The 18,630-nt window shown below is 32.7% G+C and overlaps 1 protein-coding gene across 1 annotated transcript in view; it reads right to left on the reverse strand.

Moving 5' to 3' along the window:
• LOC149803173 (protocadherin Fat 4-like) overlaps positions 1–18,630 on the reverse strand; it is a 208,618-nt gene that overhangs the window by 139,748 nt on the left and 50,240 nt on the right. Inside the window, exons 19-22 of the mRNA XM_089953895.1 lie at positions 16,234–16,345; positions 14,408–14,529; positions 9,319–9,437; positions 6,449–6,627 (exon numbers count right to left, since the gene is read on the reverse strand). Coding sequence (XP_089810021.1) covers positions 6,449–6,627; positions 9,319–9,437; positions 14,408–14,529; positions 16,234–16,345 — 532 coding nt within the window. The remainder of the gene's footprint in view (positions 1–6,448; positions 6,628–9,318; positions 9,438–14,407; positions 14,530–16,233; positions 16,346–18,630) is intronic.

The following is an 18,630-nucleotide window of genomic DNA, read 5'->3' on the forward strand; positions in this document are numbered from 1 at the left end:
TGTCTCTTCCTTACAAGCAAAATTCATATCACTGAAATATATCCATTTCTTCAATAAATACTTCTTTGGTAACTACTGCATTCAGTGTTTTTTCCCATTTTATTATCAGCTGCAGACTGCAGTGTAGTCAATGGCAGAGGATACTACGAAGTTGTGGATATATTTCAATGTTGAATTGAATGTCAATTTTTTTATAAATAAAAAGACAAAAAAGTAATTTTGTGATACCTTGTACTTAAATTGTATTGCCTGTATGATGAGGGACATAGAGATGAGCTAAGAACATTCTCTAATTTGGTTTTTTTTTTATTAAGAAGGGGTGCAAATGAGAATACACTTCAAATTTGCTTATGTGTTAGATGGTTTTAAACAAAGTGTTTTCCATCAAAAAATAAAAAATGTTCTTAATTGTGCTGTTAGTTTTTGGGGTCTTTTGAAGATGTAGTAATATGGCAAAATTAGCGATTTCGATGAACATGTGAATAAAAATGTTTATGTCAACTGTTTCATGATACCATATGTATCGCAGTGGAAATATTGTCATTTTTGGTATCTGTCAGAAATAGTTTATGTGATCATTATAGCAGAGACATCAGTTTAGATGTTAATAATTGACCGTTGTAGAGATCCAAGGTACCAATGAATGCCAACACCCTTAAATGTTATCATTTTTCACATGGTCCAAATGCAAACACCAAAACAATATTCTACTAAAAGGTTGTTCACATATACCATTATCTTCTATAAAAATATGAATTTAGTTCCTGCATGTAGACCACCTTAATTTCTGTTTGAATTCACAATGGCTATTTATAGCCACACATGACATTATGAACATGTGCCTATCACATCATATAGCACATATCACAGTTTTTAAAAATCAATTCCAATTTTAAGTTTTTCAAATGTTGATTCATGTTTTGTCATGGTTTTATCAGATAAACAAAACATTTGAAAATATGTGAATTTCTGGGCCAAAAAGAAGCCCTTTAGTACCTACCCCATTCCAAATAATTTATTGAAAATCACAGGCAAATCTCTTTAATCAACATACTCACCCACCCACCACTGCAAATATATTTTGAAATGTAAAATGATGTTTATTTTGGTATTTATTTCTTTGACACAAGATAAACTATCCAGCAATTAGTCTAATTCTTCAGCCACATATGTATCTAGTGATAATACACATTGGACTTATAGGGCACAACCATCACATATTTACGGCGTAGTAGGATTTCTTTTTTATACCAAACCTATTTTATTCACAATTATAAAAGTATTTCTCCAATAATATATCCACATAAATCAAATCTGTTCTACTGTCTCATCTGATGACTTCATCTGTTAGTATTTTGTGTAGGATGGCTGATCAAAGATAATCTGTGTCATATATCCTGGCTACTGATATCTCCTAAGAATGAAACAGTTGTTCCCAATCTGCTCTATGACGCTCCCAGTCAGTGAAAAGCTTTATTATCATACCATTTTAAATAACCACTAATCAACAGAGATGTTTGATGCTTAAAGCATAATTAATTTATGTCTTCCCAAAATACCAACAGCCAGTGCATATGATGCTGAAGTCAGAAATGATCGGATATGGTGAAAGTTATTTTCTGCCAAAAAATGCAGTGAAGAAATAATTATCAGACTAAATGATTTAGAAGCTGATGAATAGTAAAATTTCTAGTAGTATTATGGGTGATGTTCAGCACAATCCTGAACAAAAAACCCAAGTAGGCCTGATATCACTCACCTGACCCACATAATTTGACAGCTGACCATTTCACTAAGCAAGCTTATATAGTAGTGTTGTATAATGAGTCTATGCTCTTAAGATAAGTAAAAGAAAAGAGTGAAGACATCAAGCTTTGTAAAATTAAACAAATAATTTAGTTTCCTAGAATAAAAAGTGAAAAATGAGAAAAATTAACTTATGGTTTCACGAATTAAATCCAAAACTAATCCAAGAATTAAAATACAAGTCCTATCAATGAAAAGTTCTAGGTGAATCACAGTTCAAATACCGATAGAATTCAAGATGGTAGGTGATGACATCAGTAATAACCAACATTGTACTTATGTGTCAACAGTCTCTTGTTGAATCACAGAAAATATTATTCCTGTTTTTTAATTCCGTATAAATTCCAGTAAATGTCTTTGTCCAAGAATTATCAGAGCACTTTTGTATTTCCAGGGACAACAATCACTTGAATTCAATAATTTGAAGAAAAATAAAATTCAGCCCAAACTGGTCACAACATAATAAAACTTAATGTGTCAAAAGTTTTAAGCCCGACTGGCAATCCTTTATCATAACATCAGTTATAAGACTAACTAAAATACAAAACAGATTTCCAGATGGGGGTCAAGAGGTCATTCTTCTGGAAAAAATAGAAGTTTGTTACATGATAAATATCACACAGTCCAGGTATGACCTTGACTCAACTTAATGATTCTTACTCTGACACTGATAAAAACAATTTTTAAAAAATTTTGAAGGTCAGCAACTAGTTACAATGTTTCAATTCCGGACAATGCCAAATCCAGTAAACAATTTACATTACAACAGTATAATAATAAAAAATTAAAACTAACAAACAATTAAATTAAATATACATAACAGTGTAAGAAAATATCCTAAGGAAACTATCTCCCAAACATTATACAGTGTGACCCTGCTATAACACGGTAATTGGGAGCCATAGAACCCGACTGCGCTATAGATCGAACCGTGTTATAAGCAACCAGGTCAGTTAGCTGAAGAAAATGTACCCAAACAAAATTGTGAGGGGTGTAGGTAATAAATGCGGGTGGTAAAATACATGCTTCATCAGCACAGTTACCACCTTAAACTGATGCATATTAAATGAGAAATACACCTGTAGTGAAAACAGAGAAGACATATATAAGTTTACTTTATTTAGAGAATCATGAATTGGTACATATACGTGAATCCTGTTTATATATAAATGTCTAATGTATAGCCTGAATAGAGTATCAACACCGTGTACTCACCCGCGAACCTCATCATATACATTGAATCCATAATACAAGTGATTCCATTGAAAATATGCGTACACATAGCTTTAAAATATTCAATAACGTTGTAACAGGTCATATTGGTTTGAATTCAGTGGAACAACATAGCACAATCACATAACGAATAATGAAGCACATTCACTTTTCAGTATGTTCCAAGTCGGTAAAAGTTAGTTTGCATTTTAAGCTGCGATTGGTAGCGTTCGTAAGCATAAACTTTTTCCTGACAAAAAGGACAAAAAGGAAACTTTCACAGCACAGTTAACGTGTTCCAGTCACGTTGGAAAATGCAAAAATCCATCAGATTCCATCACTTTTATTTAAGTTTGGTACTGACTTCCCTTGAAGAAAAGTTCTTTACTGTTATTGAAAGATTGTAGTAAGCTTTCTTTGATGAAGGGTGCATGCACTATTGAAGTCACTGCTAAAGGACAGCTTTGGGGAACCAAACAAATGCCCATTTCTTATTGTGGCAGCAACATCAAATAATTGTATTGCATGATTGAGACTTATTTTTTCCATTTGATGAGTACATTTTCATAACAGTCCGTGCTTCAAAGGTAATCTGTTTCCTTTGAAATTTCAGCAAACTATTTTATCTGGGTACATTTTTAAAAAGGAATTGGCCATTGTTTGGACTATTCTAGTTACTGTCCCTCCATGCCTATTGAATAAACCATTAAGTAAGATGCATTTTTTTTTTTACATTTGTGGTAGCAGTGTGATGCTGCCTTCCATGCATGCATCTGAAATTAACAAAGGGTCAATGGACAATAGAGACGCAGGTGTTCTGATGACAGGAATTATTACAGAAAATATCAGTGTTCTGAATGATTTAATTCTTAGTGAAAAGAAGAGGAATTTTGCTTACCATTCACATACAAATGTCAGTCTTAATTTGTAAATATATTAATTACTAGCGAGCGGCCGAAAATACAATGAAAGATAGATTACGAGACAATGCCACGTCCTGTTGATCGCCATTACACAACATACAGAACTCATGCTAGATGTCAAGATAAGTGGATTATGATATAACAATGCACTGTTTAGATGGTTTGTCAATATGGACAAAGAATTTGTTTATGTAACAATAAATTTCAGTGCATTTTATATCCAGTTTGTGGCTTCCTTTCATGGGGCCTCTGAACTTCTGCACTCCAAACCAATGGTTGTATATAAAAGTTGAAACAGCCAACTATGTCACCAATAAAAAAAAGCCACATGGTATGTTTTGAAGCCAATAAGGAAAAACAATCCAAGTTTGAGACATTGGCGGAGACCTACGCAATCCCAGAATAAACTTTATGTGTGGTTTTTTTCACCATACTTAAAATGATAACTTTTTACATTTTTTTTCATACTTTTTAAGAAAGAATTTTTTGTGCACAAGGAAAAATACATGTATATGAAATTTTGGGAGCCACACCATAACCGTGTTATATCTGAATTTGTGTTATAACGGAGCACGCTATAGTGGGGTCACACTGTATTATGTTAGTTTTACCTATTTTATTATATCCTGATACAAATTCTTTCTTAAGATGAGGGCATCAATAGTCACAGTCTCTTGCTCATAACTGAAGTCATCCCAAATCCCCATGATAATAATCCAATGAGATAAAAAAAATGGCTTTAAGAGTGCTAAGAGGTTCAGCCAATCAGCTGCAAGATCATCTCATTATTTTTGTTTAGACCTCACTTATTAATGAACTCATCTGAGATCCTATTGATATAAGAATATATTCTATGTTTGATCAAAAATGGACCAGAAATATACAATCCCAAGATAAATATGTTCAGCCAGTGAGCTAAAACATTATCTCACAAGTATACATGACTCTCACTCATAATTCCAGTCACATTGACAGTGTAACTCCAACTTGTCAATATGTTAAATTTTTAAAGTGAGTTAGTTTTTATAATTGGGGTAGAAGGTTGAAGCAATTCATTTGATGGACAATGCAAAAAGTAATTCTACTATTGTGCAGAGTCTTTGTGTTGTGATCTGAGAATGGCCTCAGTTTTATCATCATTCATCTGCAGCTTGTTACATGTCATCCATTATTTCACATCAGAAATGCACCTCTCTACATCTTGGATGGTAGCATCAACTTCAGTTGGGTGGCTAGATTTGTATGTTTGGGTGTCATCAGCGTACAATTGGTGAGACACTGGATGATGATATATACTACTTGAGAGCAGCTGAGTGTACAGAATGAAGAGAACAGGCCCAAGAACAAACCCCTGTGGAACACCACAACATAGATTAACTGGGCTGGAATGTATTCCATTTGCAGACACAATTTGTCTTCTGTTGACCAAGTAGGACTTGAACCACAATAAGGCTGTATCATGAATGCCAAATACATGCTGGAGACGGTGAAGTAATATATCATGGTCTATTGTGTCAAATGCTGCAGACAAATCAAGGAGGATGAGACTGTAATCTTTCCACTATCCAATGCAGAGAGAATGTCTTTAACTACTTTTAGAAGAGTAGTTTCAGTACTGTGGCAAGGGCGATATGCAGATTGTACATCGCTAAAAAGACTATTTGAATTCAAATGAGATACAAGCTGGGATAGAACAACCTTTTCTAAGATTTTTGATATGAATGGGAGATTAAAAACTGGGTAGTAGTTCTTTAAATTATTATGGTTGAGTGTTGGTTTCTTCAGCAGAGGCTTTACAATGATTGATAATTGAGTGCATTAACTAAAAGGTTGAAGAGAATAAGCAATTGAAAGATGTTATACATGTTAGAATGCCCCTTCATTTTCTTCTGGTGGGCACGAAAATATTAAAATGTCATACAGATATATTTGATGTAATACAAAGATGGATAACATGATATATGGAACATGCATATATCTTCCATAAAATGCCCCCTTCTCCTTTTTCCCCTTCTTTTACAACATTGTGGCACATCTTTAGGCAAGATTGCTTTAACAATGAAAAGAAAAATCCTCATTTCTCAGGAAACTTGTATAGCTCCAGTTGCCTTGTGGTCAGAGTGTCTGCCCCAGATGCAGGGGTCATGGGTTCCAATCCCAGCTGAGTCATACCAAAGACTTACAAAAATGGTACTTACAGCAGCCTTGCCAGGTGCTCAACATTAAGAGGTTAGTGTTAGGACTGGTTGGCCTGTTGTCAGGATAATGTGACTGGGTGGGACACCATGCTACATTTCTGCAGGATGATGCCCCAGTGCTAGACATCACTATAAACTGCCACAATGCAGACATCATAATGATTATTATTGAAAATTTTTTAAAGTTACATTAAAAATTCAAATCACACACACATGCACAGACAGACAGACAAAAAAAACCACACACACACACACAGAGGAAACTTGTGGAATGATTCCCTAGTATTTGTAATTTAAGACATACTGTACCTTTGGTGTTGTTTAATGTGTATGTCAGATTACTCCCCTGATCCTCATCTACAGCAACTATTCTCCCAATGAAAGTATTCAACATTTCATTTTCTGGTATGGAAAAGTTGTATGGCCTGTGCATAAACTTGGGCCATTGATCATTTACATCTTGGAGGTAGATTTTCAATTGATGAAAACTTCAAATAAAAAGAAAAGGAAAGTTTCTTGTACAAAATTTTGTAACAACAATTATTATAAGAATAGTGAATAGTTTGCTGCATTCAAATGTTTGCCACTGTTTAGAAAATATCAATGAATTACAAGTCAAACATTTAGGATTTGAATATAGTCAATTTATGAAATATCAAGACACTAACTATCAGCCAACATTTTTAAAAAAGTTTTTAGCAGTTTTGGAGTCTTCAGAGGTAATATAAATGAGAATATACTGTTAAATCTACTCTAAGCAAGTCATTAAATCTGTGCTGAGTATTCAAGATGGTTTAATGTAAATCGTTTAAAATGTTTAAGCAAACATTATAAAATATCAAAATCTGCCAAGAAACAGTATAAATTAAAAAGAACATGAGTATGTTGATGCATGAAGAAGAATTCCTGTTTGACAATTACTTTATTTTGAGTTTTGCAAACAATGTTGAACATTCTACTGATACTCAAACAAATTTATCTTTCTTTTCTTCAAGAGAAGCTAGAATCAAACCAATCACCCCCAGAAACACATATGACATCCTGGGCTACAGTCTCAGGCATCAATCTATATCAGTGTTTTTTAACCCTATCAAACCATGCTAGTATCAATCCACAGTTGATACAATATATATGAGTTTGTCACATTCACATGTTTTAAACTCTACAACTGTTAGATTTGCACAAATAAAATAAAATATTGTTCAGAGCTGTCAATCAGCTTTACCAAGGAAACTGCTGATGTCTATATATTCAACAGACACTTTCTTGTTTATATTGTTCAACTATCTTGCAAATAAAACCTGTTAACATCCTAAACAGTTATATAACATACAGCTGCCTCAGCTGGTACCTGTAAGTAGAAGCAACAATTAACATTTAAAATGACACTTTTGCTACCCCTAATGGGTCCTATTATTTGATGAAACTGGTTGAGGACAAAACAGAAAATACTTGGGATTATTCCATTTATAAATACATTGTACCCAGGGAAGGCCTATTAGACTGTATCATTATACTCTTATTCAGAGAGACAAGTGAGATATTTTAAACTTACTAAAGGAAGAAGACTACTAAAACACTTCACACTCATTAATTGTCAGTGAGCTACTATATGTAGGTCATATATAGCAGCATGGTCAAAAAATAAAAGCAAATAAAATAATGGTCTATGGATCAGTTTTGTCACTACTGGCTTCATATTAAGATGATTGTTCCAAATGGTTTTATGTAAGATTTAGTCAGCTTTTGACTCATAGGAAATATGTGTGCAAAGTTCTGCTAATTTCTCATGTCCAATACTTTGTATAGATATGTAAAATGGAATGACACATCTTCAAAAATGGAAAGAAAATATCTAGTCTAAATAAATCCATGGTAACTTGTTTATCAAACAACTTGGATACTGGTCTATCAGCAATGGTTTACCCAGCTAACTCCAGACAGGTTAAAGCTTTAGAGATGCCCCATCATTACATTCAAAATGTTCAAAGTCTTATAAGTTTATTTCATGTCAAAAGAGAATTACTGATGCTGAATATACATAATGAAAATAAGCCTGGCTTTAAGGACTTTAACACCCAATAAAATATTTAGAAATATTCTATTATTTTTTTAAGAGATAATTACATTGCCCAAATGCAAGTCGGCGCAACTGAAAATTTTGACATACTTTTCTTTCCAATTACCTGTTTACAGGACAGATTGCTCATTTTTTGACATTTTACAAAAACGAGTTACCATAAAAAGAATATATTCATCTGTTATATCACATATATGCTATAATGTCACAAAGTATTCAAACATTACCAAAAATATCAATTCATTCATATTTAGATTTTACCAACAATCAATTTCAAATGTTCTTAAGATTTTAATAATACATAAAAAAATATTTCTTAGAAAGGCCAAATTGATGTATAAAGTATCCAGAAAAGCTATTCCTGTCTATCTAAGCAATATCTTTCACCAAAGAGATGCTGATGGTACTCCAAATTGAAGGTTCATAATAAGCAAAAATTACATTTTACCAAGGCCAAAGACGGAATTGTTTTAAAAAAAGGTTTTCAATATACTGGTCCACTGGTATGGAACAACATTCCCAGTGACATAAAGCAGGCTCCTAGCATTTCTTCTTGTCATAATCAATGTCTCAGATGGATGAAATCTTTAGACAACTGAACAGTTCTAGTACAATAAATACTGCCTGCTTTCCTGTAATTTTGCATCATTTCCACAGTTGATTTTTTTCAATGCAGGATGATATTTTATATACATTTATGTGTTCACAGATGCCTGTGCATATGTTCCAGGCTTGATACTTTGAATTTTAAAATCATTTAATTATTTATTGTCAAGCCAGATTCATGTATATACTGTATATATTGTACATAACATATAGAAGGCCTCAAGGTAGATTAGTACTGTAACTGAGTTACCTTCTCAAAATAAAGTCTTTATTATTATTATTATTATTATTATTATTATTATAATTATAATAATAATGTATCTTCTATATAATAATAGTTCATCTTACTAGCTAATAACGTGTTAGGTTGATGATGAAGCAAAAATATTTATTATGCACACATCATCTCTAATTGGATCTTATTTTGTCTCCTATCTACATGAGAAATAAATCTGAAAATAAATGTTGTAAGACATGTGTATATTATACATACCCCTGCTTATGAGCTTTGTCAACAGCTGACACAATGATGGTGTACTCTTTGTCATTTGTTTCAAAATCCAAGGATTTAATTGCTAGAAGTTCCCCTGTAGTTTTATTGATGGAAAATATCTATAAAATGACATAAAATAATAATATTTAGCCAAGGTTATCATGATTAAATTCTACATTTCAAGGTATAAAATTCATTACAATACCCAAGTCAAACCACATTTAACTTTTGACCTAAGTACATTTTCTTTGCACATGGTCTATAATATTTTAAATTCAACTAAGTTTGTCTGGTTATGCACAAATTATTTTCCATAGTAATTACAAACTATCTGCATAGTGTTTTTTCAGTACTTCAAAATGCACCAAAAGTACACTAGATACAGTTCCATTACAGACATGAAGAATGTAAGAGAGTTTCACTGAATTATCACTAGGAGGTCACATTTGATTGTTTTATCAAATTTCCACCAAGCAGGAATCTGATAAAACTTAGTTTTCCTTTTAACACTAAAACTAGGCTTGACACTGGATAAATTATTTCACTGGCTGATAAGAGTGTGCAATTTCTTATGTCATCTTTGTTTGTACGAGATGTAACATTTCTTATACACATGGGTAGTTTCACTGGCTGACTTAGGCGTGCCTCTTACATTGGCACCTGTTTACAAAATGGTATTCATTGGCCTTTCAATTTAATTTTGGCTTGTATGAATGCAGAAATTACATCTAGAATAGAATCTGATCCCATCAAGAAAGTTTTATTGAAGTGTGTTCTACAGGTAACAGAGATTAGTAAACCATTTCACTACAGAATCATTACATGCAAATCTGATCAAGATACAACAGTCTATTTGAACGAGACAATCAAATATGAGCTTCTGACAATGATAAACAGAGAGACAGGGAATTCAACAAATAGAGGTTTGGGAATGAAAGGCAAGCTAAACTAGACTTTGTAGAGCTCATTATAGCAGATCAAAAACTAACCATAGGCTGCTAAATTGTTTTAGTGGCATGAACATTTAATCGGTTCATCAACATGCCTGTCAAAACTTCAGTGTCACTCTGAAATGAATTATGCTTAATCATGGTTACTGAACAGAAGCCATTACTGTCATAAAGAAAGCCAAAATTTAATAAGAAAATATGAGTGATTCCGGTCAGCTGACTGTCTCTGTTTCTCATTGTCAACCCCATAACTTTTCCACACAGTAAAAGAAACTACCTGCTACCCTAATTTTAAAACCAGTGCAATAGGAAACACATATATATTTTTGGGTCTTAGTCACATCATGGTATGGAAATGAGAGGTAGATGCTTTTCCCAAGGACATACAGAAAGGCAGTTGACCTGGACTGGCCAAAGGGGGTATCAAACCCATGTCCCTTGAATCGCAAGTCAGATGCTCAACCATCTGAGGTACAGTGGCTCCTGGGTTTCAATGACATGTACCTCAAGGTCTGTGATCTTGGAGGCAGAAATCATTATTTTCCTTACTGAATTACCATGACTTTGACCTCTGACCTTTATACTCTAGAATTTACAGGTTGCATTATCAGCATAGGCACAAGCTATGAACAAAATCTGGATTAGGAGTTTACTTTTTGAACAAAAGTTAATCTGCACAACTATTTTTCTTTGAGCCACAATAACTTTGACTATTAACCTCTAATCAATAGGCCTCTTCCATATCTTAAGTGCAAGCCTTTCACAAACATTGACCGTGGCATGCAGTCTTGAACTGAAGTTATTATCCGTAAATCATTTTTTTTTCATTTAGTCACAGTTAACTTGAACTTTGATATTTTGACTCCTTAATCAGTAAGCTTCTTACCCAATGTGAAAGTCTTCCACAAACTTTGGTGAAGGTATGCAGTCAAGACCTGAATTTGGTGTACATATTTTCATCCATCAGCAATGATGATCTTGACTTCTGACTTTTTTAAACCTTAAAATTAATATACTTCTTCTTTGCTCCAGATTCAAGCCATCTACAAAATATGACCAGGTCTGATACAGAGCTAATGTGCTTGTGCTGAAATCATTTTCTTTCAGTGACAGTAACCTTGACATTTACCTTTTTGTCTCAAAATCAACAGTCTAGTTTCTTTCATCATGACAAATAACCTGTAAAACTTGGTGAAGGTAGGTGCTGAACTCAAGTAATCATGCACAAATGGAAAAATCATGGACAGATGACAGACAGACAGATAGACAGGGCTCCTGCATAACATATTGTGCCTAACATATTGTGCCAAACAACAGGCATATAAACAAAATATCTAATAAACTGAACAATAACTGAAATGTCCCAAAAATTTAAACATATCAAAAAGTTCCAAAATGTATTAAAAAAAGTTGAATAACTGCTGTAATAGCCTGAAAATCTACTCACATCACCTTCATATGCATGAAAACAGACCTACAAAATTGTATTGTCTAACTGTAATAGCCTGAAAATCTGCTCAGATCACCTTCATATGCATGCAAACAGACCTACAAAATTGTATTGTCTAACTGTAATAGCCTGAAAATCTACTCAGATGACCATCATATGCATGCAAACACACCTACTAAATTGTATTGTCTAACTGTAATAGCCTGAAAATCTGCTCAGATCACCTTCATAGGCATGCAAACAGACCTACAAAATTGTATTGTCTAACTGTAATAGCCTGAAAATCTACTCAGATCACCATCATATGCATGCAAACACACCTACTAAATTGTATTGTCTAACTGTAATAGCCTGAAAATCTACTCAGATCACCATCATATGCATGCAAACAGACCTACAAAATTGTATTGTCTAACTGTAATATCCTGAAAATCTACTCAGATCACCTTCATATGCATGCAAACACACCTACTAAATTGTATTGTCTAACTGAAGTGATTTTTGCTTAATTGTGATAACAACATTTTCCTAAACAAAATCTAAATAGCAACAATAAAAACTGTATAAATAATTGAACAATTGATACAGTGGTCTCAAACTTTAATCATATCCTCTGTGTATGCAAACAAATGTGCCTGACAAATATCACTTGTCTACTTTTACACAATTGTGCTTCTTGGGATAGACAAATGGATAAATACACAGGTATAAGAGCATTCAATTTTTTTTGAGCTACCATAAATGTCTTTAACATTATTTGATAAAAAATATATTTTGAATGATGTTAAAGTGTGTTAACTTTATAGTTTGAGGAAGACTTTGCTGTTAAAATGTTGGTATATGCCAAAATAGAATTTCATCATCATCACTCTATTTACACTAAACCATGAAACCATATACAAGTTCCTAAACACAACATGAAGCACAGAGCTACAGCGAAAAATCTGCAAGATATTTTGTAACACAAACATCAGACTTATATACACTTTTCATCTACTGAGTGAAGCTTAACCTAGATAATATGGCACCAGTTTCACTAATATAAGTATTAAAATTTTCTTGATTTAAGACTTCTGACTGGTCAATTTTAGGTCAGAGTAAACTTTCAGCCAATCGGACCAGAGGAGTTTGACATAAGCTGAAGTCAAGACTAAGGTTCTGTATCTGAAGTTCAGGCCTGCACTGATTTCATTTGAGTTCGATATTTGTAAAGGGATGGAGACTCTTTGAAAGAAGTCACTTGTTCTGGTTGACCTAATTTGCCCATCAATTTCTTTTTTGTCTTCAAAATATTGATTAAGAAATAAGAACAGAATAACCATACAAGCAGCAGCTTTTGATGTAAATTATATGTCATCATTTAGGTTTTCATGAAATATGTATTAAGCATTTTGAAATTTGAATGAAATAGTTCTCACTGGGAGCCAACTATTTGATAAAGAAATCAGTAACCATGAATTTTCTAGAAACACAAATAGGTTACAAAATATAAGAAAATTTGTATTGTGCAACAGGGCAAGATTTTGTCACTTGCAACAAAACCTAAATACACTATCTAAATAAGAAGCTAATAAACAGTAAAGTTTGTTTGCCAGCAGATGATGCTTGATAGCCAAGAAAGGAAAGTTAAAGAAAAGCAAAATATGAAGACGATGAATCACATTATATCAAACATATATCTATGAATCAAGGCAAGAATATTATTAGTAAGGTTTAGACTACATGATTATGATAATAAAAAACCAATTAGAAGCATGGAAGGAATCAAACCTTTGGCCCCAATGAGATTTCAATGCATATTTCAACACGAAGGTGCAAATATTAATAACCATAATAAGTTATCAGTCCAAATATCTCTATCATGTAATTGGGAAAAATGGGTACTTATTCATATGCAATATCTATTATCAAATATAATTTTCTTGAATTTTCATACATGGAATAATTAACTTTACATATATATCTTGTCAATATTTGAAAACTGCTACTCTGCATTTGTACTGGTGCCTAAGTTTTTGACCTTTATAACAAGCATTTCCAGTTTTCAATGATATTGCCTTCATGATGCATACCTTTCAACTGCAAATCATGTTTTTGTCATTGATACAATACCAATTATAATATTAAATTACGTTTCATGACTTGGCTTTACAAATCCCAGGTTGTTTACACTGTGCTTTCTCATCTGAAATAGTTAATGCTGGACCTCTCTTATGTGAGATATCTCAACCACCTGTCACATGTTGTAACCCAAAGCCTGTTACATCATCTTTCTGTTATGAATCTGTATATTAGGATTTGCCTAAAGATATTTGAAAATCTCACTGTGATTGGATTTTAGTAAATTTAACTTACCTCCAGGGGAAAAAGTATAAAATAATACTGCATGCATTTATGATGTGGACAAGAATATTTATATGCTTAGTGAATTTCAACTCACCAATTCAGAAAAAAATAGCTTATAAATAGATGGACAGAAAAATGGACTAATATATGGTACTTTTGGTTTAGTTTTATTTTTCTCTGAAATAGTGAACAAATATCAGTTGTGACCTTTGAAAACACCTATAAACTTATCTAACTTTTGGTACTAAATTGGTTCCATATACTCTCATATTATACACATGCACCAACTGCAAACTTAATGCACCAAGAACATTTTTTTTCAGGAAATGTGCCAATAAAGTACCTTTTGAGATTCAAGAATATCGTAGGCAATACCAATATGATCCTCAGCATCCACATCTGTTGCTGTGACAGTGCAGTTAAAAGTGCCATTATGATTTTCTGGCAGTGTGCAAATAGTTGGCTCTGGAAAAAGATTAAAATATAAAACAAAATGAAAAAATATATATCTGCAACATTTCAGAAGATTGTATTACCAGTATAAATAGTATTTACTTTAAGAAATAAACAAATAAAATGCACTATAATATCAAATACCTTTACATTTTTCCTTTTTGCTGATTCTGAAATTGCATGTTGCCATCACTATCTCTGGTGAAATCTCCATTTACAACATAACACTGTCATTACTGACTCACTTTCAGCAAATTTGAAAAAGGGAAATTACTTCTATAGCAGTACAATACCAATAATATATCACTTAGAAATTATATCCTGGTACATCATAAAAATTATATCTGGGTAGTTTACTTGTGAAGAACCACAGAATTTATGTTTCAATTTTATCATTACTAATATATTGATTAATTAAATAAATTATAAATATCACTGTATACAATATTTCAGTCAACATAATAAAAATGTTAGAGGATTATAAATAATTCTTAAAATGATAAATATGAAAACAAGAAATTATTTATCCAGGAATTCAAGATAAAGCAATTTCTCCCTTGTAACTTTTGAGTGTTGAAACCATCTCTGATATTCTGCAACAATAACAAGATTCTAAAATTAGCTGCTGTAGTGAACATATCAGAGGTCAGATTGGCACCATTTTCATTTAAGGCTAACAAGACACCCTGTGTTGATATGGATTTCTATTTGTTAGGAGTAACAAGAACATCTTTTTCATGATTACATGCATGGAGCCATACTAAATATTCGATTGGCATCCAATTCAATTCAGGACATCAGAAAAGACTCGTGGCAAAATCACAATACTGATATGACCAGCCATCTAGGAAAGGTAGCGATAATGAGATTTTCAAGATGGCCATTGTTATTTGATGTTTGGGAAGTACCATTTCCATTTAGGATCAACTAGACATATAAGAAGTCAACTTGTGTTGATACAACCATCCATTCAGGACAAGCAGTAATAACATGATTTTCAAGATGGACACTGTGATGCAAGTGGCACCATTTTCATGTAGGAACATCCAAACATCATAGGAAGTCTTCTTGTGATTGAATATTGCCTTTTGCTCAGTAGCATTAAAAAGATTTTCAAGATGCCACTGTGTCAACCATATTGGACCACAGGTCAGCACATTTTTCATTTAGGACCAACTAGATATTACAAGAAGTCCTCTGGTGTAAAGCTCACATCAGTATGATGTTCCGTTCTGAAGAGCAGCAATAACAAAATGTTCAAGATAGCTGCTGTGGTGGCCATATTGGATATCGGCACCATTTTTATTTACAACCAACCAAGCATGCACTTACATCTTACAAAGCATGCATATTTATCTATTTACATCTCTGCCTATCTTTGGCCTTCTATATGTCAAACAGTATTGGTACTAAACCCTGTCTAGGTGCATTAAAGGTATCATTTAGTGCAGAATTATGTTCCAAAATAGATAATACTTTATATCAAGGCTTTGTCACAAATGACTCCTTCATAAATGCTTTCACAATCAGTCTCTCTCTGTGAATGAAAATTTTTTTGGAATAAATCAAACATTGTTCAATGGAAAATTTCAAAGTGATCGAATTATTTTTGGACATAATAAGATGAATAAATATTAAGATAGTTTACTATTATAATGTGTTTCTGCAGATGACCAACCAAATAGAAGAAGATTTTGTTTCCTCAAAGATACATACCTATCATGAAGACAGGAGAATTGTCATTGTCATCATGGACTTCTATGTTCACAGGGATTGTTGTATTGATTACGGATCCATTTATATTTGCATGCAGATCACTTGCTTGAATCTAAACATGAAATGGGAAATGAAAAATAACAGAATAAAAAAAACGCTTTTCACACTTTTATCATATTCAATGGTGAAGGGAGAAAAGAGGATTCAAAAAGTGAAGTGGTAGCATATATATGCCACAAAAGAGGAACCACCTTAGGACAAATCAGATCACAATTTGGTATAGAGGTTCTACTTCAAAAGAAGGAGGAATTTAAAAAACAATAGTCAGGTTTTCATTGTGGCACATCTTTGACTTCTTTATCAAAATTGTGACCCAAGTCTTGAGTCACCATGTGAATAGTGTTTGTCTGTTTCATCCATGAGAACTTTTGTGCGATTTCTGAGTCGGGGAATTTTATTTGACAAGATCTGAAAAATTATCTGATACCATAGATGGTTCAGCTATAAAGTTGGCAAACAGTGTCTCATCATATTTATCTTTATCAACATTTAATGCAGAGGCTGTGAACATGATTTTAAGTGATGGCATGTTGGTTGTTGTTGTCTCTAATATGCTCTATTCTGCTGCATGATGCCTATTGCCATAGCAGACTTTAAACCAGCATTATGGGAAAAATAGCAGATTTTAAAATCAACATTATAAGAAAACCAGAATATTTATTCATGCCCTTTTAACCAGCCAATGAAATTTCCATCCATCACTGAATTTCATGTGAAATTTTGGTTGCCTAGATATTGGCATTCAGTGTTAGGAGATAATCTTAGACATCTTGACAAAATTGAAGCACCTATGCCAAGCCAACCATGTTTCATTCTGATTGAGCTCTTTAGTTATCCAACCATAAACAGTTAATCTCTTTAATCTTTTCATAATGACATAGTATATAATCCACATTGACAAACTTCAGACAGTGAAGCCACCCTACCCTACCAACAGAATCAAAGGGATGTATATTGTTTTATGTGCTGCGCGAAATTAGCATGTAAATCATCAGCCATTCTTAAGCCAGTTCACATCCATGTGATCACAAGCAGTATTATTATAAATATGCTACACTGAAAGCAAAGTGTGAAAAAATGATAAAGAACAAAAACATTTTTCAATATTAATTCTGCATACATTGCATATATTAGTGAGTGATATGAGGGATGGGAAACAATCCTAATCTTGAGAAACAAACCCTCCCATCCAAAAGATTCACATGTGACAATTCCACCTGCAAATTAACTACATGTACACTGTATACTAATTTAACTTTTTTCCAAAACCTTGAAAACAAAGCTTTAATGCAAATCTTAAGGCTGTTTATAATAATATTAATTAGCCATCATTCCTTTAGTTTAAACCAGACTTTTTATTTAAAAGGCTCTCTCATTATGCAAACATAAATACTGGACATTCAGCAAAAAGCTTAGAGCTTATTAATTACCATTTTCCAACTTTATGAAAGGAGTTGTTGTGTATATTTACTTAGTATTGTGATTGACCTTTGTCTATGATTCAGTTTTGAATCTGTGTGTGTACCTGACTATTGTCATGTTTGTAAGTTATGAAAAGTTGTTTACTGATACTGAGTTCAACTAGACTTATTTATAAACTTATAATGTTCTGGTAACAAACATGTGACCCATGTTCTGGTCATTTTATTGTCTTAGTTTTTTATGTAAGGTTGTAGTAAACAAAATTATTCATTCCAATTTTAAGTTCAGTCTGAGAATCATTTCTAGTTGCATTCAGGTGTATTTTAAGAGGAATCATTTATTGAAATGATCAATTACAAAGTGCTCATTTACATTTTTGACTAAAACACTGTTTTGGTCTTTTGATAAATCATTCAAAGACATTCTGGATTATATCATTGTGGTATATTAAGAATAATGGCACATCAGCACAATTGAGACTGTTGATAAATCAGCACATTATAGACTATCTGAATTCATTTTGGAACATTCTATACTTTTGGACTTGTGATAGAACATTTAGCATTATTTGGGATTTAATTCAATGATTTTTCTAGTGTTTTACAAATATTTTAGATAATTGTATGCAGTTTGGTACAAACGAAAGTATTTTTTTATTTTCTTTTTCATTGGCTGAAGTAAGAACACATTCTCAAACTCAGTCTTAGACTTTTGTCATTTACAGGCCTGTTGTCAGACTGTGAGAATTATGTCTCACAGTCTGACAACAGGCCTGTAAATGACAAAAGTCTAAGACTGATTTTGAGAATGCATTCTTACTTCAGCCAATGAAATTTGACCTTTCAAATGTAAAATCATTTTTTAATTTGTTAACATAAAATCTCAAGTTCAAATTAAAACTTGAAGGTTTATGAG

Source organism: Sinohyriopsis cumingii, chromosome 3 (assembly GCF_028554795.1).
Source record: "Sinohyriopsis cumingii isolate HCF-2022 chromosome 3, ASM2855479v2, whole genome shotgun sequence".
NCBI classification, from domain to species: Eukaryota; Metazoa; Mollusca; class Bivalvia; order Unionida; family Unionidae; genus Sinohyriopsis; species Sinohyriopsis cumingii.